Here is a 26,902-nt window from a genome sequence, read left to right as displayed (position 1 = left end):
TAAAACCGATATATCTCCCGATATATCGTTTTACCTCTCGACCGATATGATGCCAAAACCGATATTTAGACCATTGCTTAATACTATAGGGTTTCGAAAAGTAGCAGTCAATAGTCAGTGGGGTTTTAAAATCTTCGTACCTGTACGTCTGGAAGTGTTTTTATTTTATTTTATTTCACGGTAAGGAACCATACCCACTGACATGGGGCCCCTAGTCTCATGTGACTCTTACGAGCGCGAGCAGAGTCATTCTATAACCAGAACATCAGGGTATCCCCACAACTGAAGGTATTTTCTCTGACATGGGACTAATTCCTGATGGGGCCCATGTGAAATGGTTCCAATCTAGGCCACAGTAATGCCTCCAGTGGCCCAACACGGCTGATCTTTTCGCTACAATAGGCCCATCAGACACACTGGAGTGTGTAATGCTTTTGTCAACGATCGAATCCCTGACCAATGCACATTTAAGTCCTGGTCAAAGAGTTGTCGCGGTTAGAAACCACTACACCACATTCCGTGGTTGTACTTCTGGAAGTGTAAGAACACATCAATAGTCAAAATGATACAAGACTTTCGGACAGTGTACCACAGCTTAACGATGTGTCCTCCTGCACACAGAGTACATTAATCAGGATTGAATCATTGCCCAGGCTGCAATTAAATTTATGTTTAGACAGTTGTAGAAATAAGAAACTAGCAATAAAGTTAATCAAGTTATATTAATGCAGCGATAAGGAAATAAATTTGCCGCTCACCTTTACTGTGACCACCTCACAAATGCCAAGTGTCATTTTTCTCAACAAATTTATAACAATAGATATTATAAAAGACACTTGACATTTATTTGTGAGGTGGGCATAAGGTGGCACAGTAAGAATGGGTGACAAATTTACTTCTCAATGATGATGTATAACATTAACATTATTTTATCAAGTTACCATTAATTTCTTCTTTACCTTTGCTCCGTTTCTAGAACCACACCGATCCGCTGCCATCTAGAACAACTTCAAAACCTGATTTGTTTTCAATTCCCAGTTATGCTTCTGTTTAGCCTATACATAAATCTTGGTAAGTTTCAATTCTCCATGATGATTCTATACTACATAACACTACATATTCTTGCTTGGAAAGATGTATATAAGTGGTTAATCAAAGTTTGATTCAACCTGACGTACAACATCTTGGGATATATCCACTGGCTGAAAACTTGAGGCATCTTTGAGCATGAATCCAGGAATGACTCTAATAGCAACTATAATGGTCAGTCAACTAGATACAAGATCTGTCAACTAAGATCCAAGATGCGATTAAATCTACTTTCTTTAATTTAAGGAACTATAAAACACCACAGCACTTACTTTAGAACTAATCAGCAACACGATACTCAAATTCCTTTAGGCACCCAGGCCTGCTCATAAAAACAGTTTGATTTTTGTGTACAGATGATACATAAAGGTATTCGTACAGGAGATATATATATATATAAGAGAATTTTCAGGTGCGGACGTAGGCTGCAACGGCGGGGCGGATCATGACAGCCGCACTCCCCACCTTTCGGCGGTCCCGTCTGTGCCGGTCAGAGCTCCATCGGCGACCCACGGCAGCCGGAATCGCGAAATCGCCGGAATATACTTAGAAATTTGATTTTTGCAGATTCCGGCCGCCATGGGTCGCCGATAGAGCTCCGGTTGACATAGACGGGATCGCCGGGAGGTGGGTAGTGCGGCTATGCTGGTCCGCCGCGCCGTTACGACATGCCGTCGCCGGAATCGGCGAATCCGCACGGTGCGGACGTCTGCACCTGAAGTGGCCTATATATATATATATATATATATATATATATATATATATAGTATAAGAAATGAGACATACTGCGAAGCATAAGGAGTTAGGAATACCAGATAATCGCCATGTCTTGAGGATATCAGCCACAGCAACTTTGAGGGCTGAGCATAGCTTTTATTATTTTTCTGCCAAGAAGTAAATTTCAGAATAAGGCACATGTAATTCTAAGTTTCTAACGGTGAGATTTACACAATGAGATGGGAACAGCTATTAATGGATAATCTTTTAACAGATGTAATAGTTTTGTCTGTGTTCCAAGTAACTAAGGCATGTGTAACGTTGATTTCAAAATAACGGGATAGAGATATTAAAAGATCGAGTAAGACTTGCACTCATTTAGCTAAATGCCAACCTTTCAGTCATATCTAAAACACTTATGAACCTTGTACGTTATTACACAACTATATCTATCTTAAATATTAGTACCTGATCAGCTGATCTCTAATTCTCTATTCACCACAATCTTGAGTCTTGACAACTCTGATCCAATTTTGGAGTCTCTATGCTTCTACATTGCCTGCACGGTAGATTTTTATCTATATCAGATTCATAGCTGATAACTTGTTTACAGTGCATTACACGAGTATGAATTACATATTACATAGTTAAAGGTTTTTACCAATTTGTGCATCCCATAAAGTTACTTGACGTACTGTATGTTCTTATAATCCACTGCTACTCCGAGGTTTGACACTCTGACCTGCCAAAACGGTGCTCTTTCAACATGTCTGCAAAAAATCATCTTTACAGATCAATATAGTTTAATTCCCATTCATCATAAGCTGCTAAAATACTGAAACTTACAATGTCGAGAGCACTTTCAAGGACTGTGCACATATGCATCACCTATATATGGTTTTAAAAAAAATGGTTCCATTCTGAGTTCAAGAAGTTAAAATGCTTTCAACTTGCCTCTTACTTGAAGAAATAGAACCGAGCCGTATTGAAGATTGCCGAAGAAAGGGAAGATGTGATGAGGAACTTGATCAGCCCGTACTGTGCTTCTTCTCCAGTTCTTCTGTGTAATTGAGGAGCTTTAAATGACTGCCTGCGCTGTAGTCATGCCGTTACATGGTCTTCCTCGGCTATTATTTAATCATGTACATGTAAAATTTTCCTCTAGTCACACTGTTTCCCAGAAGGAGGAAATTGCTGATTCTTGTGGAATTTTACATGTTCTTTAACAAAGTTGAGTTTAACAGTAGAAAGATCTGCGGAAGAAAATTTCAGCGTACCTGCTCTAAATTAAATGCCAGCCATAAGGTTGCATTAGTAAGAAAACTCAACTCGTGCTATATCTCCATGTAAGAAAAATCTCCACGTTCCATGTACGTTAGACTTGAGATAGTGAAGACATCTTAGTCTGTAACACTTGCCATGTCTCCTAGGACCAGCAAAAGCGATTCAATAATTATTGCAGAAAAGATAGAAGTAAACTGATAACGGATTGTAAGAAATAGCATATAACTACCTGACTTAACTGTGGAAGAGCAGCTCAAGAATTTGGTTATGCGTCCTGAACTCATCACTCAGAGCCTATCTCTATCTCTGTTTCCACCGTGCTGAGAAACAAGGAGACTCCGTCAATTAATATAATTGTCTCAACTTGTAAATCAGAATATGATGATTATTTCTAATCGAACAAACAGTCATGCAACAGAGCATAGTTTCTATAGACAATTTATTGGATAACAGTGGATATCATGTACAGTATTGATGAAATAATAAACAGAGGAAAAAAAAACAGAGAAACGTGATGAACAAGAGACAATTACCTCTCAGTTACATCTGGATCAGTGGATCTTCTATCTCGTAATTTTGACGACGTTACAGTTGTTGGGCCACTCAGGCATTATAATACCCCGACGACAGAACTGAATGAAGATTTTGGTGAGGGGTGTGTTTTGCAGGAAGAGTGGCAGGTTCTTCAGCTTAGGCAAGCAATCAAATGTGATGGATTCAAGGCATGGCATGATTGTAATTCCAGCACCACTGCATTCTTCCCACTCTTCCCACTCCTTCATCGTCTGGAAGGTGAGTGTTTTCAATTTAGGGAATGAAACAGAGGAGGATGAGGATGTTTGAGTGCCCAAAAATTCATCTCCAACCTTCTTCACTTTGTCCATTCCCATTACTTGTAGTTGTTCAAGGGCGGGCAAATTCCCATCCACACTTCCAAAGATAAAGGGATCTCAAATGCTTTAACGATATTAACCAGCTGGGCACCGGGCTGTCAAAATAATGAAGAATCGATAATATTTCCAGATCTTTCTGCGGCGGCCGTAATGCCTCCAACACATCGCTCTGCCCTTCCAGGTCTGATAAATCAAGATTCAAATGATAAAGCTTTTTATTTTGCAAGCAAGCCCTCTGCGCCTCACTCGCAGCATCCTTCAAACTCTCCTTGATCCTAATTGTCAGACTACCCTGGAGCTGGTCCAAGTTTCCCAGATCTCCTAATTTCAAGCCCTCACCATCATTAACAAGCGGACACAAATTTAGTGTTTGCAGACTTGTTAATCTTGCTATACCTCTCGGCAAGTAGGCCAAATTGCCACAACGATGATTATGGAGATGTCTTAAATTAATCAAATTCCCAATACTTTTAGGCAGTCTTCTGAGTGCAATGCACCCGATAAGACCCAAGGTTTGCAAATTGTATAAATTGCACAAACTGTCTGGTAATTCCTTTAAATCCCAATTCCAAGACAAGTCGATATACCTCAAATGTATCAATTCACCAATCTCTTCTGGAAGTTCTGTGAGGTCGTTGCCGCTCAAATTTAGTGTCCTCAGACGTTTCACTTGTGAAATCGCTTGTAAATCTGCGCTCTTCATCCTTGACTCAAACGCCGTTAGAGAGCGCAACTTTTTGCAATTCGCTGCTGAAATAATGTCTGAAAGTGGAGAACCATATGGTGCATACATTAAGGTCAAATGACGCACCTCCTCTCTTATTCTTCTGTTTGCTTCTTTAGCCTCCATTATATAACAATCATTCTTGTTGAGGAACTGCACAAAGTCATGCACAATATCGTGCATTTTGCAAAGTGTAGTCATGCTCTCGTCCCAATAACCTATTTCTTCTTCCACAACATCTTGAAGAAATGATAGCATCACTAAGGTCTCGAAAACAGTTTGACATGTTTTCTCCTTCTCTTTATAGTCATTTCCACTAAGATAATCTTGTGACATCCACAACTCGATCAAATTGTGTTTGCTCATCTCATACTCTTTAGGAAATGTAGCACAATATAAAAGGCAACGCTTAACTACAGGCTCAAGCTTATAATAACTTAGTAAAAGAGGATGAAAAACTTGTTGCTTAACCTCTGGTAGAGCCCATATCTTACTCTCTAAGACGTCCTCCCATTCTCCCCTTTTCTTCTTAGAGTGCATGAGAGCACCTAAGACTCTTGCCGCAAGTGGCAAGCCGTCACACTTTTTGCTATTTTTTCACCTATAGCTCCAAATCCATTAGCCCTATCCTCTACCCTCCCCAAATACGCAATGTTGTTAAACAATGCTAAACAGTTTTCCTCACTCAGCTTCTCTAATTGGATCATGTGAGCGGTTGCTCCCATTATTTTAGCAACTCTCTCTTTTCTTGTGGTTACCACTATTTTACTACCTTTAGCACTACTAGCTTCCATTATTATTGTTAGCTTCAAACTGTCCCACTCTTTTTGGTATTCAGTCCACACATCATCTAAAACAATGAGGATCTTCTTCCCCTCAAGACATCTAGACATACAATGCAAGACATCTTCCAACTCGGTTGAATCTGGGGCATCCTCACCAGTAGTACCACTTATAATGGCTTTGGCAATCCTCACCACATCAAAAGGATTCGACACGCAAACCCATATTCTCTTTTCAAAAGAGTCTTTTATATTTTCATTGTTAAAGGCTAATTGGGCAAGAGTTGTTTTGCCTATCCCTCCCATACCCACGATAGGAATGACTGAGATCCGTTTCCCTTCACTACTCCCACTCAACAACTTGCTCAACAAATCAGTTGTTGCTTCTTCTCTGCCAAATATTGTAGCAATATTGACAAATGATGAAGTTTTCAGTGATTTGGTAAGTTGATTGCCTCTACTACGAGTTGAGGATTCATGAAGCTTAAACTGCTTTTTCTGAGTAGAAATTAAAGCTAACCTTTCATTCAACTCTTTCATCTCAGTAGCAATTCTATACAGATGAGTTGCCTTACTGACTTGAGCAAAACAAAAGCAAGTCGAGGTGATGGAGAAACATACCTTCTTGAAGGTTTACTTTTTCTCAGTGGTTGCTCCCATAGCCTTTTGCTTCAGAATTTCCGTGTTCCACTCATCAAGCACGTCAACCATCTCGTACGAGACATCATTGAGCACATCCAACCAGTTTCTCACGCTGGCATTCTCCACCTGCTGCTTCTCAGCTTCCTCCAGCACAGCTTGAATTACTTTGAGATTGCTGCTGAATTTTTTGACCTCTGTCTTAGCATTCGAAATCAGCTTGATACCTTCTTTTGTGTGGTCAAAAACACTTGAAACCAATTTTTCCAGAAGCACGCTGATGAGCACCTCGGCCATTTCGGAAATTGAAACAGAAACAGAAACACAAGAGCTAGAGATATATATGTCAACTGAGAAATGCAGAATTGCTGTGAGCCTATTATCAATTCTGCCAAGTTTATAGTGCCCGATAATTGTTTAGGTCAAGTCCAAGTCAAACTATTCCAGCACAAAAACAAGGACTCAAATTAAGCTAATGTTTTATATATATGTAACTTAGTCTCAGTCTTGATCTACGCCTGTAATAATGAAGGGACAAACTGTCTTGTTTGGTACATAGAGTACCTAATTATTATGATCATTGATTTAACACTACTAGCAAAAATAACTCTCACACTGATTTTAATCAGTGATAATTGAAGGTATTTCACACGGATGTCAGTGTCGGAAAGCTACTAGACACGGTGCGCATACAGAATGTATATCGGTGTACTTTGGAGGGGGGACTAATAGCTATTAGGCACGGATTATAAAGCCCGTGTGAATTGTTGACGTGGGTCCCATGAATATCCACAATCATACTCAATTTGTACCGCAGGTTTTCAGTGTGAATAAATTTCTTCACACTGATATCTGTGTGTCATACTATAATACACACTGATATTAGTGTGATGTCCTGAGCCTTATATCCACACTATTTTGTGTGAGTAGTTATAATAGATTTAAAAAAATCAATATTGGCCTAATATATATTACCATACTCATATATCTCTATTATATATATATATATATTCAAGCTTTTAACAACAAAGCAAACAAATCCATAACTCCATCTAAAATATTACATTTAGCATTCAGACCAAATGTTTGTAGTTCATATTCCTACCAAAATATATATTTTCAAACTAGATTCATTCTTGGATTACAAAAAACACAAGGATGGTCTTCTAGAATACAATGTTGTTCAAGATGGAACATCACTAAGAATGTATAAGAAATATAAGCATTCTCCTCAGCAAGATACTGGATCAGCTATTTGCTCCTTGTCTACTGAAAATGTTATTAGAATTTGATTTTTGAGAGGTACCTTCTCTGGCTTTATCTTCTTCCTTGTCTACTGCAGTTCCATTTTTCTTTAGTTGAACTTCAGTTGTACCATTAACAATCTCATATCTCTGCAAGCAACCATCAAAGTACTCAGAATGTATTTTGCACATAGTAGCACAAAAAAGCCAATTTAGGAGCACCAATTTCAGTCAAACTTTGAGAACTAAGATCTGAACTAAGAGATATGGTAAGAATAGTTTTGATATCGTGCATACCCTTTTGTAGAGAGGTTCCAACAGCTTCTGATATTTTCTTTCCAACAGAGCTCTCTCCCCTATAAATATTTCTTTAGTACCTCCTCACTCCCCATAGAATCAACATGTATCAATGTAATAACCCGATTTTTTAGAAACTAAATGTCGAGTATTTTCAAAGTGTTAAACTTGTGAAATTAATTCAAGACGACAATTGGAGGTTTGCGACATTTCGAAACGAAAACGGAAACGTTCTCGGATCGTTTAATTAGAAAACGTAACGTTACCGCAACGTATAGATCGACTTTTATTTCGTCGCTCGGTTGCGAAAACTTCCTTCACGAAAGTCGTAGAGCTCATCGATACGAATTCGTGGACACGTCATGCGTTCGAATCGGACGTCGGACGCGAAAGTTATTAACGTCGGAAGTTCGTTTCCGATTTTGGAAATAGTATAAAAGGAAGGAGAGGAGATTAAAAATCAGAAAATCAGATTTTTCTAAAAATCAGCTCGGGTACTATTCACCCGACCCAAAAACCTTCTCCGGCCGATTTCTCCACCATCCGACGTCGCCTCGTGTCGTGCCACCTATCAAACTGACGGGCTCGACGAGCTCTATCTTTTGGGCTACGCCTTGCACTCCGGCGACAACCACACACGGTGTAGCAACCGCCGAAAGTTACTGTTGTGGCGGCGCCGCCTCCTCCGGCCACCATGGCTCAAAATTCTTGGGGGGTTTTGCTTGTCTCAGTCGCAGCAACATTCCCACAAAAGGAATTGAGCCAAATCGAAGTGTAAGTACCCGAATCAAAATTTCAATTTCTAGGGTTTGTGAATAGTGCCGATTTCATGTTCTTCGTTGTTTGGACTGTTTAGACTCGGATTTAGACCTTGGTGTCAACTAGGAAGTTGTTGGAAATGTTGTTTAGGTTGTGGTGGTGAAATTTGGTGATGATTGGTGGCGGTCGGTGAACAGTAACGCAGAATGAATAGTAACTCCGCATGAATAGTGATCTGTAACAGTAACTGTGAATAGTGATCTGTAACAGTAAATGTGAACAGTGTCATGGTAAACCAGTAACTTTGAACAGTGTTTTGGTAAAACAGTAACTGTGAACAGTGGTTTAGTAAAAACAGTGATTAGTAAACATGAACAGTGTTCCGTGAACAATGTTTTATGAACAACATTTAGCTGTGCTGAACTCGTCACCTGATATTTTAAGTATCATTTTCTAAGCATTTATCGTGCTATTAGGTGACTGACGAAACGAGTGAGGAAATTACTTTCAGGGTCGTGGAAGTTGCACGTAGGAAAGAATGTGAGTAAAATCTCACATATTTACGAATCTACCCTTGCAGAGATTCAAGATTTTACAAGAGTTTTTAATATTGAATTACGACATGTATACGATATAGTGGATTATATATATATTGTATAAATGGTAATAAGTATATATATATATAGTTTGCTATATTATATACTGTTATAAATTCATTGGGATTTGTCATTTCGATGACGAGAATTAAATGTTGAGCATGTGATGTGATTTTTGTACAATATGAGGTGTGATTATTGTACGTGGTTTTAACATGAGTTTGTTAAAATGTTTTGTCTTCGGACGAGTTTTTGTCTTCGGACGTGTTTATGAAATATGACATGTATACGATATAATGGATTATATATATTGTATAAATGGTAAATATGTACATGTATATATAGTTTGCTATATAATATACTGTTATGATTTTATCGTGATTTATGTCATTTCGATGACGAGATTTAAATATCGAGCATGTGATTTTGATTTGTACAATATGATGTGAGATTATTGTACGTGATTTTAACATTGAGTTTGTTAAAATGTTGATTTGTCTTCGGACATGATTTTTGGTACAATATGATGTGAGATTATTGTACGTGATTTTAACATTGAGATTGTTAAAATGTTGATTTGTCTTCGGACATGATTTTTGGTACAATATGATGTGAGATTATTGTACGTGATTTTTAACATTGAGATTGTTAAAATGTTGATTTGTCTTCGGACGTGATTGGTACAATATGATGTGAGATTATTGTACGTGTTTGGCAAGTCGGAACCTAGCCTTTGGCCGGGCGAAAGTTACGATACAGTTAGAGCTCTAGTCTGTCTGTCATAGTACTACATGTGAGGTAACTGGTGGTTATCTGCTCATGGGTACTCAGATTGTTTTGGATGTTTGGTAGCGGGTGGCTATCCAATATCGGCGGTGTATTACGAGAGGGGTAACAGATGTGTACCAGCGTTCTTGGTACCCGTATTATAAATGCATTTGGGTAACCAGAAGGGTTACTTAATTTCTCATGAGCACTTCTTTTCATATTTCTTTGGGACAACCAGATGGGCCGTCCATTGACTCATGAGTGCATTTATATTTGTTTGATTTGTGGAATTTCGTATATATATTAATATGCGAGTTATATTTTCATTTTACTCATAGGAGCTGTAAAGCTTACCGGGTTTGTGTTTACAATCCCGGTGCACCAATTCGATGGTGTAGTGGATAACTCCGCAGGTGTGGATTAGCGGGAATTGACGGACCGCTCAGAGGACTTGAAGTTATTTATCTACAGCTTGTGTGAGGATTTTGTGTGACTATCTTGTGAGGTTGTTGTGAGGATCATACATTTCCATTTGTTATAATGTTGAATTATAATTTAGTTTGTAATAATCGGTTTGACTGAGTTGTATTTTGAACTCAGAGATGATCCGCTGTGGCATTTTAAATGATTTCGATTTCATCGAGATTGTTTGGTGTTTAACGACTTTGAAATTTTGAGTTTTTATGCTCAGAATTTCGGGGTCGTTACAATCAAACCAATCTGGAATTTAATTAAACTATTACATGATGCTGGAAAAGTGTAAATTGCAATGAAACATTCCTTGAAAGAAAAAAGAGCAGAATCTGCCAACGTATAAATCAAATACATATTTGTACCTTTCTTCACTAGTGGCCACTGAGGGATAATATCATTTCGCTTGTTAATTATGATTATGTAATGCTTTGGCAGAAATGGGTCCAATCACAAGGCTACACCGGACACGCTATGATGTTGTGGAAGCGTCTCTGGGGGAATGATTTATGGGCGCATAACAGTGATCAGTTGGAAGGTTTGACAGATATCCACACTCTTGCCTAATGCAATCATTTTCGTAACTGATAAATCAAAGACGCATGGCTACTATATACTCGTGTTGTAGGTTTAACAAGGATTTTAGCAAGTTGTTGAGTTTAAGGCATTGTCTTAGAAGGATATTATTTATGTGGCTGATGGAACAAGGAAGAAGGTACATGAAATTGTTCCTCCTTGCAATGTTATTTAGTGTAGAGGTTAAGGAGTGTTATGGTGTGTATATGGGAACTCTAGGGACCTTATAGTTGTGTTTATTTGAGAACCTTATCATTGATTATGGAACTCACAGGAGGTTTCAGATATTGTTCACTTTGGAAGATGGCATGGTGATCAAGACCTTCTGATAGTAGCAGGAATATTGTTTGTGTTTCGAGTCAAGTGGACTGTGGCATGAATTGCCAATTTTGCTACACTGGCAGGCAAGTTTACTTCTCCTCTAAAGGTTTGAAATTTTAGTGGTGTCAAGATTTATTATTCTACATATTTAAAATGCTGGTTATAATTCCTTTCATTTTGCAGGATGTGCCCAAGGAGAAATTCTGCTATTTCTCTGTGAACGTGCTCTGTCACTTAATCGACTAAATGTTTTTATGTCATATACTATTCCTCTCTCCTTGTAGCTTTATCAATTTGATAACATTAAGTATATTTGTGTATATTAATAGATGATTTGTATTTCTATGAAAGGTTAAACTGGACTGGATTGTGTGGAATGTAGAAGAAATTAGAACTTATAGTTGTTGTTGCTATTGGACAAAGGCTGGCTCCTGTCCAGGTACCCCGCTTCCCTAAGATGTTTTTTTTTGAACTCCATATAGTATTTGTATAATTTAGAGGCATATGATTTGAGATGTGCTCTTTGTTTGAAATATGGAATACTAGCAATTGTACATGTACTTTCTACTTTGGGACTATGCATAGACCATATATTTTTTTTCTGCTTTTGTATGCAACAATCTCATGCATACTTGATTATTTTTATTTGATCTCTTCTTATATTATTCAATTCATTCTTTGAATAGTATACTATTTAAGATAATTTTGATTCTTATCGGAATACTTATTATTGTAACTCATACTTATTGCAAAAATCTTCACTACTATGACACTGAGGTTGTATATTCAAAATGCTAAACAACAACTCAATAAAGTAGGGTAAGGCTGCATATATCTGCAACTCCCCAGGTCTGGCAGTGGTGCGAGAGTTGTAATAGAATGTCATTTTCTCTGTAGTAATTTACTATTAGAGTAGTAATTTATTGTTAGAGTTGATATATGTATGTTCTAATTTTGGTTTCTGATAATATATCCACAAATTATATGCTTGTGTATAATCTATATCATTGTGGAATGCTACTATAAATTCACAATACTTTTAGTGTCTTTCAATGTGAAGTAAATGTAATCTTCATAACGTCACTAAGAATTTTCATCAACAAAAAATTAATGCGTTTGTTTGCTTGACAATGTTTTCCTATTAGAGTAGTGACATATCGAGATATATTCTGTGTTGGCCGTGTAGCTGAAGAAGATCTGAAAAGGTTAGCTGCAGCCACTGGTGGCACTGTGCAGACTGGAGACATCCATCAATGACCGGTGTGTAACATTGTACTTTGCTTCATGATGGTGGTGTCGTCGTTGGAGATGGTAACATTGTACTTTATAGTTGATTAGATTATGTAGATTAGGGATGATATGTGCTTTGGCATATGTATGTATTTTGATTTGGTATTGAACAACTAGAGAACCAATTATAAATTTATGAATTTCAAATTTTCAGCTTACCATTTGAACAGTGAATGAGTGTGATTTGATGTAACCAAAAACAAGCATCACATAACTAGCAACTGTTAATTGAGGTGAATTCAAACAATAGTGACCAATAAGTAACTATTGTTGTTTTTCAAATCATACAACATATAGAGAAGCATATAGAAAATAATTGTTAACTAATAACAAATTAAACAACATTTACTTGTTGCCTTAGGCTCGACATATTTTTTTACATGCACATCATACAACATATAATTGTAATGTAACTGGAATTCACATTACAGATAACTATTATTAAACTATCTATGAAACAACATATATTATTCATATGTTTAAGAAATATAAGATGAAACAACATATACGTGTAATTATAGTTAAGATTAGTCTACATTTAAATGTTATATCACTGAAAATCTGGAAATGATAATATAGCATTAGACAACAGAAGACTTTTTTTTATGTTGTTTAATAGCGTTATGAGATACCGGAGTATATCTGTGGTCTAATATGCAAAGAGACATCATCAAAATAGATGACACATAGGTTTACTCTCAGACAACAGATATCCACCGTTGTCTGAAGCAATTCATGGCATAGTGGAACAACAGAAAATTCTGATTCTAAACAAGAAAATCATATAGTTACACTTTGCAATATCCTCCGAGACTTAAGGCAAGATAACTAGAGATCTTCAAGAGAGTGAACGTCCTAGGCTTTGAGCTTTGGGGCAAAAGAATGGTGAAGGGCTATGTGAATTTCGGATTTAGGGTTCTTGGTTATGAGTATGTGTTTCTGCAGAGATTTGACTAGTACTTGGTGCAAGGATTGATGATGCAAATATGTGTGATGCATGCCTTTATATATAGGAGCAAATCAGACTCCTTGTGTCCCCCTTTAGACAAGTAGAATCCAATATGGAAATTGAAATATTCTTTGATATGGTTTCTGATTCTGAAATCCATCTCCAACTCTGAATGGGAAATCAAATCCGAATAGGAAATCAAATCCGAATGAGAGACATCTTAGATGACTCACACGACAACAACCTTCTAGAATACACGACATGACTTTTCCCTCGCCATCTAAGAATGTGACACAACCTCCCTTCTCCTTGTCCATTTAAGATGTGTCTCTCCTGAAAAGAAATGGCAATTAGAAATAAGGAAAGAGCAAGAATAGGAAAGTAGAGTCCTAGTTGACTAAGGAATCACATCTCAATATGGATTTCTAACACTTACAACATTTTCATCATCAAATCACATATATTCGAGTTATGCTTTTCCTAAACACTTATTCTAACAAAATGAATTAAAACATATGAAATAAGAAGTAACAAATAGTAAGAATATGCCATATAATCATTAAGAACGTCATAGTTTGTATTCCTATCATGAAGAGCGTATGCAGAGAACTGTGCTCGACTATTATTCTAAGCTTTTCTCTTCGACTCAACCTGAGGTGAATATGGAGGAGTTAAGCTTTATTCCCTCAGTCATTTTAGAGCAGGAGAATAGGAATTTGGTTAGAAAAATTTCAAATGATGAGATTTATAGAGATTTTGAAGCAGATACATCCTTCCAAGGCTTATGGGTCTGATGGTCTTGCTCTCCTTTTTAATAAACAGTTTTGGGAGATTGTGGGGGAGGATGTAGTGATGCAGTGCATTTTTTGTCGAGTTCTAAAGACAACCTGAGAAGCATTAATGGTACGTGGGTTGCCTTAATTCCTAAGGTAAAAAAGCTTGAGTTTGTGAACCAACTTCGCCTTATTAGCTTATGTAATGTAATTTGCAAGATTGGTTTTAAGGTTTTGGCAAACCGTCTCAAGCCGCTTCTTGATGTCTTTATTTCCCCTTTTCAAAGTGTCTTCATCCCAGGGCGGCTAATCTCTAACAATTCCCTCCTTGCCTAAGAGATTTCTCATTTAAAAAAAATAACAGAGGTGAGGCAAGGTCAAGTTTGGGGCAGTGAAAATGGATATGGTTACAGCTTATGACCGTGTGGAGTGGAAATTCATGGACGCGATGACGATCAAGCTGGGTTTTGCTCACAATGAATTAGATGAATTATGATATGTATTTCCACAGTTTCGTACTCGTTCTTGGTTAATGGTGAACTGGTGGGGAAGTTGATTCCACAAAGAAGGCTTAGGTAGGGTGATGCTATATCACCGTACCTTGTCTTGTTATGTGCTTAGTTCTTGTCCAGGTTGTTGTTGAATGGTGAGCTGGATGGTGATATCAGAGGGGTCCGTGTTTGTCGATGGTTCTTTCATTTTCTTAAGGGCAGAGGAGGATGAGATTTTGAAGCTCCGTGACGTGCTCCATCTTTATGTGTTGAAATGCAGTACCCCATAGCTAGGTTTTGGTGGACTGAGTTTGGGGATCAAAAGGAGATCCATTGGGTTGCTTAGGATAGGTTATGCACTCCAAAGTGTGAGGGGTGGTATGGGATTTTGGGAAATGGCTGGCTTCTATAAAGCCTAGCTTGCTAAGTAAGGATGGGGACTCATGCATAAACCAAACTCTCTTATTGCTCAGAAGCTCAAAGCAAAATACTACCCCAATTCTCATTTTATCAAGTCAGAGGCTCGTAAAGGCTGTTCGTTTACGTGGCGTAGATTTTAGAGGTAAGGGATCTACTGTGTAGGGGGCTCAAATATCAAATAGGCAGCGGTGGGAGTATATCAGTGTAGGATGATCCTTGGATTCCCATTACCTATAGTTTCAAACTATTCTCTTGTCCGATGGAGAGGTTTGATTCAATGGATGTGGCAAAACTGATTGATGAAGGTGGTGGAGTGTGGGGCTGGTGGCTTTTAAATGAGTTGTTTATCGAGGGTGAAGCTAAGAGTATTGCTGCAATCCCTCTTAGCATGGTGGGGGGGGGGGGGGGGAGAGAGGATTTGTTAACTTGGCACTATGATCATAAGGGCATGTATTTAGTGAAGAATGGTTATTTTGTTCACAGGTTGTTAGCTAAAGTCGGGGTTGAGGCTGGCTCTTTCGCAAACTCTGGTGTCGGTGATGGGTTTTGAAGAAAATTGTGGAAATTTGCAGCTCCCCCTAAGGTCTGTATACTTGTGTGGCGCGTGATTAAAGAGGTGTTGCCTACTCAAGTAGCTATAAAGAAGAGGAGAGTAGAGTTGGAGATAAAGTGTCCTCTTTGTGAAATGGCAGCTGAAGATAGTAGACACATGTTCATGGACTGTGTGGTGACTAGGGTTTTTTTTGGAGAATGTGTCCTTTCCCAATGAAGCCAAGCTCATAAATGTCCTTTTCTATTGGTGAATGGATAAGAGAGACATTGATGAGCTTGTCAAGTGAGTAGCTTGTTATGTTTTTTCTTTCTCTTTGGATTATATGGTCTGAGCGCAATAGAGTGGTTTTGAAACGATGGGGTCTTTAATCTTGTGGCCATGTGGAAAAGTGTACGCTCGTTGAGGGATGAGTTTGGGAGGTATTGTCCCTCAAAAAGCAATTTTGTGAGGAGGGTGAAAACGAAGTGGGAACTTCCTCCTCAAGGCAGGCTCAAAATTAATATTGATGGTAGTGCAAGACATCGAATGGTTGTGGTGGTATTGGTATTGTTGTTCGAGATGATCACAGTGTTTGTATGGCTATAGTGACACTTTATCAAGGTTGGGATGAGATTGAGGTAAAGTCAGATTGTGCATTACTTGCAGTGGGTGATGCGGATTTGTCTTTTGTGGGATGGGTGATGGAGGACTGTAAGCGGTATGTTGCTTCTTTTCTTTATTTCACTTTTCGTCACATATATCGAGAAACAAATGGTGTGGCCGATAGGCTTTTTCATCTTGCTCGTCATGGAGATGTTGATAATTTTTAGTTAGCGGAAACACCAGTTATTATTCGGGATGTTCTCTATGAGGATAATTGTAGTGTTTCTAGGGTATTCGTAATACTAATAACCCTGCTAGAACCAGTGTCTCAGGCCATCTTAACAAAAAAAAAACTAGTGTGATAGGTAATGTGACATGGCGAGAGAAATGTCTAAATATGTGAAATTATGTTAAAATTCAAAGGAGATAGGTATGAATATGCTTAGAATGAAGAGAATAACTTGAATTGAGGAACCTTGAGCTTCTGTTTTGTTGGCATATGCTTATGCCCGCCATAATCAGCGCAACTATCAGCACACTAAGGCTAATAAATAGCCTAGTCTCGCAATACCAGCAGTGAGCCAGCCACACTAGCTGTGCAACGGGCCGCCCCACGACCCAAACCGACTACGGACGCGCCCTCACGCGCATCCCAAAGAAGGCTCCAGAGAACCTCTTAACTGGACTTTGTTCCACATAAGAAGACGAGTGAATGATCCACCTCAATTCAACTATAAAAGGTCAAACCCTTGACCTCATAAGGTAAGTGCATTTAACTACCCACTGTTAGTCGGCATAAATTATTACTAACTTGACTTGAGCATCAGACAGTTGAAGACCACGCCGCCATGGTCTCCACTTTGACGACTTGTGCTACTCGTTCCTACGACGTATCGCATCAACAAAGAGTGTAGCGTATTGATATGAGCATTTTGTGCGACGTTTTTAACATGTTTTTACCTCAATTTGTATTTTGTTTAGCCCTTATTGTTATACTATTGAGTCATTGAGTCGTAGTAAGAGTCTTGGGAGGTATTGGATGTATTTTTGTGCTTACATTAGTTAAAAACGCATAATTGGTCTAGAGTCCTAGTTTGACTAGGAATCCTTGTTAGGTTTTGAAACTAATTATCTCTTACTTATGATTTTATTTTCTTATTTCCAGATTTGATTTAAGAGATAATTAAAGAAAAAGAGATGGAGCCAAGTCATGCAACAATTAAAGATGATCATTAAAGGCTAAAACATGGCATGTTTTAGGGAATAAAACATGACATGTTTTAGGGATTAAAGTATGACATGTTTTAGGGAACAAAACATGACATGATTTAAGGGATTAAAACATTGCATTATAATATGAGGAAAAATGCAACTACCCTCATTCTTTCCTCTATATATACATGGCTTCATCTCTCAAATAAGGACACTTCTCATTAGCATTCAAGAGCCAAAACTCTACCAAAACACCACCATAAATTTCCCTCACAAATTAGCCAAGCCGTCCACCCCAAAACTATCATCATCTCCACCGAGTTTCACTATTGAAGACACACCTCCAAGGTTCCTACAACGTGTGATTCTCGCAACTCATCTCCATGGCTTCGTCTATTTGTGTTAATCTACAATTCTTTGTCTATGAAGATTGTAAGTTGTTATTTATGTGGAAATATTGGTTTTGTATTTGTTTTAGAATTTTCAGATTGTATTTGATATTTTTTTAGACTATACCAAATTTATGTTCTTATAATTATTAAAGTTTGTATTTCTATTGTTGTGTTCTAATCATCTTTCTCATACTTTTAGATAATTTTCAGATATGTGCATATGAATTTAGTGCTTGGATACAGTCCCTAAGATTGTGTTTGAGTGCTAGATTCATCAACCATATTGACACATATCGAATCATGCCCTAAGTAGGTTCGGTTTGTGTTGATTAAAAGTGGTAAAAAATTCAGGAAATTTGCATGTGAAACCATAGTGGGTGACGCCACACATGAAACATGTCTCCAACAAATATTTGGTGCTTAAATGTAATCTTATTTGATTTCTACTCTAAGTGTTATTGAATTCGATTGCATGCAAATTTAGATTAGGCCCTAAGTCAATCTAAATGTTAATTGAAATCTTGCATGATTAGATGATCCCCTAAGGCTCTAATTGTATTGGTGTCTAAAAAGTATGTAATTGGTCGAATTAGAATGCATGATAGGTTCGAACTTGTAATTATTTGGTGTAATGGTAAATTTGGTTTAAGTTTGTTAAAAAGAAGTCGATCATGTAAATAGTAATTTAGGTTTTATGTTAATAGTTAATAATCAATCTCAAACCCCCCATTATTTGTTAATACTAAAGTTTAGAGTTCCCTTCAATTCTCTAGAAAGAACGATCCCTGTTTATTCTATACTAACGATGATGTTTTACAGGGTTTATTATAGACGTTTTAATAAAACGCTTTATCACATATTGTATCAGCGCAATTCACTACGTTAACAAATTTAACCGGAATAATTTGGAGCACCACTATGGATGGTGACAGCCCCTTACAAGAGTTTCTACACCTTCTACGGTAGTCCGTCTGGAGTGGATAGGGTATCAAATGAAAAAATAGAGAGAATTTTTCCAACAGTACTAACCACCCTTAAATCTATTGCCAAACGGTAAAATTAAGGCCGAAATTAAAAGAAGAATGGAAAATAAGAAGAAAAAGAGTGTAAGAAAGACAAATCAGTTCAGAAAATATTTTAAAAGAGATTGTTTTCTAATTTTATTTAAAACTTATTTACTATTTTATAATTTCTAATTAAATGATATGACTTTTTTATAATTGGAAAAAATTGACCGACCCTTTCTATAATTTAGGTTGTTATTTTTAGTACTAATTTATAATTTACCTAAAAAAACGTTAGTTTCTATTTATTCCTTCAAAACAGTTTTTATACCTTCATTTTTTAACAATATCATTTTAATTTTTTTAACGTATGTGAAATTATGAAAAAGACATAAAATAGTGATAAAAAATTTAGAAAATTTTTAACTCGTCTATTTTATAATTTTTCGTTTTAATCAATTATTTATTTATTTATTTCAGACTAACCGTAATTCGGAATAATAAATTAAATAAGATGGTTTAATTATTTTCACATTTTATTATTAACAAATAAAATAAAGAACATTATTAAATTTTATGTATCAATTGAAAAACTATGTAAAATTTTGATAAACTTTGTTTGAGAGAAAAAAATGTTCTAAAGATATTAGTGTTGAATTTATTATTCGGTGAATTTTAAATGAATGAATGAAAAAAAATATTATTAATTATAAATGTAAGAGTGAAAAAAAAATTAATTTAAGAAGCAGAATTATGTAATTTCTAAAGAATGTTTCGATTTGTTTATAATAATTGAATGTATTAGTGGAATTAGAAAGATATTAAAAGTTATTTAAGATTAAAAAAACATATTTGGTTAGCGTCAAAACGACGCGTTTTGCTCCCAGCGTCAATTTGACGCGTTTACTCCCAACTCGCAGCGTCAAAACGACGCGTTTTGGTTCTCCTTATAAATGGAGATCGGGGGATTCCAGTTGTTCCACCTTACAACTTCGGCTCTCTTCGTCTCTCTCAATTCTCTGCGTATTCTCAATTCTCTTCTGCTTTCACAATCGAAAGTCGATCTGCCCTCTCTCAATTCTCCTCTTGTGCTCTCACGATTGAAAGCTTTCAATCATCGGCGAATTGGAAAAAAGATGTCGGTGCAGATGATGATGGTGAGGGACGCCGGAGCTCCGGTGTTTTTCCGCCGTCCTTTGATCGCGCTTCCTCGGGCTCATGCCGTGGGGTTTGCGATCGCTCCCCCTCCTCCCCCTCCCCCTCCTTGCATTCAATTTCACTTGCCGATTCCTCATTTCTCTCATCCGGCGCCGATTTCCGATAAGGTAGAGGTTCGCCGGGTCTGCCGCTACAATCTCAAGATGGAGTTGGCCATTATTGAGGGCATGGTGAGGAGAGGGTACCGGTTCGCTTCTTTTGATACTGAATTTCCCGGCACTGTGGTTCCGTCGGGAATTGACCGCCGCTTTCTGTCCCAAGCGGGTCCCGATGAGGTTTACCGAATGATGAGGGATAATGTGAACCAAACTCACATTATTCAACTCGGCTTTACGATTTCCGACCCAAATGGCCGTCTTCCGGTTGTTAATGGTGCCTATTGCTGCTGGGAGTTCAACTTTAGGGATTTCGACGTCGATTCGGACTCGCATCTGCGAAACAACGACTCCATTGAGTTGTTGAAGCGTCAAGGAATCGATTTCGATGAAAACAAGCGGTCTGGTATATCATCTTGTGATTTTGCACTTGAAACTCGGAGGTCTAGGTTGCTAGAGTTGCTTCCTTGTTTGACTTGGGTCACTTTCCATTGTTCCTATGATTTCGGATACTTAATTAGAATTCTCTCCGGAGAAGCCTTGCCTGATGGCATTGAGGAATTCATGGGGCTGGTTAGGAAGTACTGTGGGCCTAGTGTTTATGACCTCAAGTTTATGATCAGGTTCTGCCCTGGTCTGTTTGGTGGTTTGGAAAGAGTGGCTAACACACTTGATGTTGGCCGTGTGGCGGGAAGTTCCCACCAGGCTGGTTCTGATAGTCTGCTCACTTTGCAGACTTTCTTTAAACTTTTGTCGTCTGAGAAAGATAAGCACAACCATGAATTGTATGAAAAGCTACGTGATGAGTGTAGAGGGATTTTATATGCTCTAGGCAGTTTGCAGTACCACTGATTCTTATTTTCTTATTTGTCTTTCTAATATTATTTTCTTATTGGTCTTTCTAATGCTTGACATTTCATGATTCAGCAATTTTTCAGGTGCGATGGTCTCCCCATCAGTGAAGAAAGGCGATGCAATACTAGCTGGCACGGGTCCAAACAAAATGGTGTCTCTGATGAGAAGGATGAGGTAGTCGTCAGTTCTCCCATGTCCTGTTTATTGATAATAATCTGCATAAAACTACTGGTAATATGCTTTGTTTTTGGTATTCATCTAAACTGCACTTCTAGACTTCTAGTCTTGTTTGATGGGATTGGGGATATCGTATTTCCTTTTTTCCCTCCCTCTTTAGTCATTGCCAGCTTCATGCCCTTCTCGAACAACTCAAGCTTTATTCTACTAGAAATGCAGCATAAAGGTCTTATTGCTCTTTCGCGCCCACACATTGATTGTGTTATGCTGAAACTGTATTGTGAGTAATAAGTGATATGTTCATTTGTAAATCTTATTCACGTCTATGGTAGTTGGTAGTTAGTACTCAGCAGCATGTTTGGTCTCTTATTATTCGTGTTTACTGCATATTTATGCATCTGATCGGTCTTTAGAAATTGATTCTGCCTCTGTACTATAATATAATCTATAGGATGTTTTATTTCTGTTGAATTTTTAAATGCATGGGGATATACAGGGTTTAATTATGAAAGGACTTTTTATTGATATTTTATGCTGTACACTTGATAAGTAGGCTTTGTATGTTCATCTCCTTGGCTTACTTGTAAGATACATTTCTTAGGTTTTGATTTATGGAAGTTGTTCTCTAATAATTTCATGCTTCTCCTATTTAGTTGTTTAGGGTTGCAAAGGAGAATGTCAGTTAGAAAGTAATTTGTGCTGATTGTTTGTAATTATTGTTCTCACTATGTCGTCTGGTATTTGATGATGTTGGTGTTTAGTGGATGCTTTGGGTTGTTTAACAGTTGGAGAGTATACCTAATGATCCTGCTTTGTAATTGGAGGCCACTACTCAGTTTCAAAAGCTATTATCAATCGGTATGACACTAGTTGCGGTAGAGTTCACATTCCTCTTTTGATGTACTTTCGTCTCAATATGTTGATTCTTTTTTTTTAGATTTGTGTAGAATGCAGCCCTCCAATTAATGAGGTCATAAAGGCGGGTGCGGTCCCGCAATTCGTGGAATTCCTTGGAAGGCAGGATCTGCCACAACTACAGGTATGAATTATCTGTGTAGTTGTTTCTTGTAGTCAAAATTAGTCTTCTGATGTGTACGGAAACTGAATTTGACCTCCTTAACTGTGTGCAGTTTGAAGCTGCAGGGCCCATGACCGATGTTGCGTCTGGAACATCTGAGGATAATTGAGTTCTTATTGAACACAATGCAGTTCCCCTGTTTGTGCAGCTATTAACCTCTGCTAGGGATGATGTCAGAGAGCCGTTTCTCACTCCCTTTTACTATTTTCATTAACTTGATAGCCCAGTATTAAAAAAAATTGGGCAGTTTATGTTCATATTTTCACTGGTTATACAAGTCATAGTGTTTCTTCATATCACTTTTAAGGAATTTTGTTTGTTTGGTTGTACTAGTAATTGGGTTGATTTCTTGTATCTCTTTTTTTGAACAGTCTGTATGGGCTCTGTTAATGTAATTGGCGACTCACCAAGTTGCAGGGATCTTGTTCTTACACAGGGTGCATGACTGCCATTGCTAGCCTAGTTGAATGAAATATCAAGTTAACTATCCATGCTGAGGAATGCTACATGGACTTTATCTAACTTTGTGGCAAGCTGCCCACACAGTTTGAACAGGTTTGTGGACATTTTTGATACTGAGTTTCCTGGCACTATGGTTGCAGTACCACCGATTATCTTCATTTTTATTGTTTTAAATTGTGTGCAGTGATTGACATTTCATGATTCAACAATTTTGCAGGTGTGATGGTCTTCCCAATCAGTGGAGAAAGGTGATGCAATACCAGCTGGGCACCGGCCTCGAAACAAAAAGGTGTTTATGATGATAAGGTAAACCTCTAGTCTCCCAAGTCTTGTTGATTGATAATAGCATAACATGTATCTGTGAATTGTAATGCATTAATTGTTATTGGTATTAAAATCTATGCTGCAATTTTGTTATCTGACTTGTAATAAAATGATACAGAATATGATAGAAACCAAATACCAATCAATCTGCTGCATCCCTGTAACAAGAAAAGGCCACTCGATAAATAACACAGGTGGAAGACCTCTGGGGTTTATTCAAAGCCTCGTAAAGGATTCCAAGGCTAAAGGCTTGATTAGGCATCATGTAGATTGTTATCAGTCTTGCTGGTTTCTTTGTTTATTTGGGAATTTAATATACGCTTAAGTGCTTCTCTCCTGGTTAGAGTGTACAACGAACCTGGTTGTGATTCAACTAACACTTCCTTTCCGTCTTATTCCCATTCTTGTGTGTTGAAAGTTTCTCTTATCCTGCTGTTTTCTTGATCGATATCCTCATTTTCATTTAATTATTATGCTGCTTTTAATATAACCAAACCACTTTAGAGCCTTCAAAATAGAATTTGTTCGTCAGGTTTACGCACTTGTCCCGCATCACTCCTAGTTCCCTGCAAAGCTAAATTCTAGAAACTTGGAAAAAATGAATACTTCCTATTTAGGCAATGATGTACCGTATGGTACTCTAGAACATCATCCCACTGATACTCTTAGACATGGCAGATTATGATGGATTTCTTACATTGAGAATTTCAATTTCAATTTCCTATTTAGGCAATGATGTACCGTACAGTATTCTAGAACATCTAGAACAGTGATCGGCCGAGTGCATTCCATAGAATTCTTTCTTCCAGCCCCTTCAAAAGCCAGGTCAGTTCTCAGTTACAATTCCAAAGAAATGAATAGATTTGAGTTCTCTTCATTTGATTTAGTTTAATCTGTTATTAAAAGAACAAAGACGGTCATCAGATAGCTTTATTAATGAGGATATCGTAAAAATGTTGATATGTTATTGAGTGGCCCTTCATTTTCAGTGCCTGGGAACTTCAAGTATGTTTTTCTTTAGATTGTATTAAATAATGATTGATCTGGGTTGGATTTATTCGGTGGATGTGGTAATTATTATATAACCTAGAATCAGTACTGGTGAAAGAGCTGAAAATGCTGTGGGATACTCAAAGGATCACGTGGAAGTGGAACTATAACAAAACCGTGAATGATTTGGTACTACTGATGTGTGTTGGATTTTGACAGTTTATGGAAAGCTTAATGTTTTGGCTTCATCATCCTTTACTCAGTGTAAATGTGGTCAAGTTAGTACATTAAGGAAGATTCATAGCCTGATAGCGTCATCTCAAACTGCCGATAGTGCAAAAGTTTTGGTGCAGCAATTGGTTTGGTATTATTTTGGTGTCTGGTTTGCAGTGCAGTTGCTGATGGTTGGGCTCAGTGTTGATTTGGTTTAATTAGTGATTGGCTCAGTATTAGGTAACTGTGTGTCCCTAGTGTAGTTGTCTTGTAGGCTTCCTCACTCAAGGAACAATATACTTGTATATTGTAAATGATTATTTTCTATATATCAATCTGATTGCTCCTCGTCTTTTGCTATTCAATGTTACATGTTTTGGGTTTCACAGTGAGATGAAAAAGGCTTCATGTTTATTTATTCGGATATCCTTCTTCTCATCTTGAAGTGTAGCCTAATGAATGCATTAGTTTCTACGTCATTGGTTACAGAAATCTCTACAAAATGTTTCAGTCGTCTACTGTCATAAAATGAACTGGTTTCCACAAGAAGTAATTTATTGTTTGATAAAGCTTCCTAAACTATGGGAGGAGTGCCTTTGCCTACTGATGAAAAGACACCAAAATGAGTCTATATCTCTATATAGACTTAAAGTGGGGAGGAATCTGTCAAAAACACCTAACGGAGGAAATTGGTGAAATAAAATCGTCCTGAAAATAAATATGGAAGATGGCGAATTGGTCTCACCCATATGTACAGTTTCAGGATGAGAACTATTACATGCATAACACGATTGTTCATCCAGCTTTGAAGTTATACAAACCAGTGTGTGGTGTATTCAAATGTATAGGTAATTGGGTGCAGAAGGCGAGAAAGATTCCTAGAATATTCTCTTTCTTCTTCCTCCAATTCCATGCACACTTGAATATTCCTAGTAAATGTGATGTACATACAAATTCCGGAATTTTCATTACTCTGAAACATTATAATACTGGAACGTTTACATTTTGAGCAGATATGTATTTTTTTTTAAAGTTTTAATAGTCGGTGTTATGTAGATATATGATTTTTTTTTCAAAATTTCAATACTACAACGTTCACACTCAGTTGGTGTTTAGCAGCTGTGTTACTTTGTATTAAATTGCTCGGTTCTGGTCGGTTACCTTTTGTCTGAGGATACCTTATGGCCTGAGGATAGAGCTTAAGCTAGGTAGCAATGACATCATTATTGTGCTAGGGGGAATAAAAAAACTAAAAAAACTTGTTAAAACAAAGAGTATTTTCGGGTAGGATATTCACGGGTATTCGACCCTACCCGAAAATACTCTCTGTAAGCATGACGAGCCTAGGGATGGTAATATTACCCATCGGGTAGGGTATTCACGGGTATTAGACCCTAATGAGGCTGTGTAATGGGTAAAAAGGGAAACGGGTATGGGGATCCCCTATATTCGAAATATGGAATCAGGTAACGGACGTGGATGATATTTTGATCATATTCCCATCCCCACCCAATAAGAATAAAATATATAATATATATGGTTTTTTAATATTACTTAATTAATATATATATATATATATAAATAAAAAGTTTTTTATAGTTATTATTTTATTTTGAACTAGACTTGTATTGGTTTAAGTTGAAATAATGTAAAAACAGCGGGTATGGGGACGGGAAATACTCATTACTTTCTAACGGAGATTGTGGCGGGTATGATGACGTAATTGAAATTGGGTATGAGTATGATATTTTGACCTCCTGACCCTACTCTACCCATTGCCAACCCTAGACGAGCCACAGTCGTGTTACAATTTCTAATGGTACAAGTCATATGTACCTTAGCTTCGGACTCGCTCCGGACTGAAATCTTCTTGATGATTAATTAGAGTAGGTGCCAAGAGAACATTATGAGCATCACCTTCAATTTCAACCAGTGGGAAACCAGCTGCTTGCAAGCAAAACTTTAATCCATTCGATAACAAACCTTTATACCCGGCACTGCTATAAACTTCATTTTCCTCTCGACACCACAGCTACAGTACCATAGAAACGAAGCCCCATCCACATTTAGTTTGATCACCCTAGTCATAGGTTTCAGGACCGGCTCTGAGATTTTCGGGGCTCAAAGCGACTAGAAAAATTGGGGCCCATTGTTAAAAAACTTTTTGAAACAATAAATTTTTTGAAACAACAAAACATAGCAATAAAACTTTCAATAATAATAAAATGCTATAATGTTTGAAACAAAAATATAAAAGTTATAAATATCAGTACCTTTTACTCAAAAATTGCCGTTCTTGCATTCTTAGAAGCAAAAGTGTCAATTAAGCACGAATGATAGGAGCACGAATGATAGGAGCACAAAGTGTGACGTTCTTAATGTATATATGCCCTATTCTTATGCTTTGCTACTTCTTATTTAGTTGTTTTAGGTTCATATTTGTTATATGTACGTTTTGAATAGAACTATTTCGAACTTAGATGAATTGATGATGAAATTGTGCTAAGTGTTAGAACTCCTGATTGAGTTAGGATTCCTTACTCGACTAGGACTCTACTTTCCTATTTTCATTCTTTCCTATTCCTTAATCGACGATTTCTTTTCAGGAAAGACAAATCATATTTGGAAAGAAATGAGAGTTGCCGAGTTGCATTCCTAGTTGAA

General features: G+C 37.4%; 3 protein-coding genes across 4 annotated transcripts in view; 2 read left to right on the top strand and 1 right to left on the bottom strand.

The window, feature by feature from the left end:
• The window catches only part of LOC126803212 (probable CCR4-associated factor 1 homolog 11), a 74,222-nt gene extending 49,626 nt beyond the window's left edge, over nucleotides 1-24,596 (top strand). The window contains exon 8 of one of the 2 annotated variants that reach the window (XM_050530981.1): nucleotides 24,245-24,596. The gene's annotated coding sequence lies outside the window, so the exon portion shown is untranslated. Of the gene's footprint in view, nucleotides 1-23,860 lie in introns of both variants that reach the window. The other variant, XM_050530978.1, reaches the window with a different exon arrangement.
• Nucleotides 3,654-6,425, bottom strand: LOC126803488 (putative disease resistance protein RGA3). The gene is given in 4 exon segments (XM_050531289.1): nucleotides 3,654-4,020; nucleotides 4,064-5,291; nucleotides 5,294-6,042; nucleotides 6,127-6,425. Coding segments are annotated over 4 exon segments (2,643 nt in total).
• LOC126803213 (uncharacterized) lies at nucleotides 19,823-22,559 on the top strand. Its single transcript, XM_050530990.1, has 5 exons — nucleotides 19,823-20,545; nucleotides 21,078-21,168; nucleotides 21,957-22,029; nucleotides 22,109-22,210; nucleotides 22,302-22,559. The coding sequence occupies exons 1-5, from the start codon at nucleotides 19,963-19,965 to the stop codon at nucleotides 22,356-22,358; spliced, it is 906 nt and encodes a 301-aa protein (XP_050386947.1). The 5' UTR covers nucleotides 19,823-19,962; the 3' UTR covers nucleotides 22,359-22,559.
• Nucleotides 24,597-26,902: the final 2,306 nt, after the last annotated feature.

Source organism: Argentina anserina, chromosome 7, assembly GCF_933775445.1.
Source record: "Argentina anserina chromosome 7, drPotAnse1.1, whole genome shotgun sequence".
Classification (NCBI taxonomy): Eukaryota; Viridiplantae; Streptophyta; class Magnoliopsida; order Rosales; family Rosaceae; genus Argentina; species Argentina anserina.
Note: the sequence above shows the minus strand (reverse complement) of the source record. Positions and strands in the feature narration are given on the sequence as shown.

Coding starts and splice junctions, on each gene's coding strand:
- LOC126803213 (XM_050530990.1), top strand. CDS start 19,963: ATGTCGGTGCAGATGATGATGGTGAGGGACGCCGGAGCTCCGGTGTTT. Junction 21,169..21,956: donor TCTCTGATGAGAAGGATGAG/GTAGTCGTCAGT, acceptor GTTGTTTAACAG/TTGGAGAGTATACCTAATGA. Junction 22,030..22,108: donor TCAAAAGCTATTATCAATCG/GTATGACACTAG, acceptor CTTTTTTTTTAG/ATTTGTGTAGAATGCAGCCC.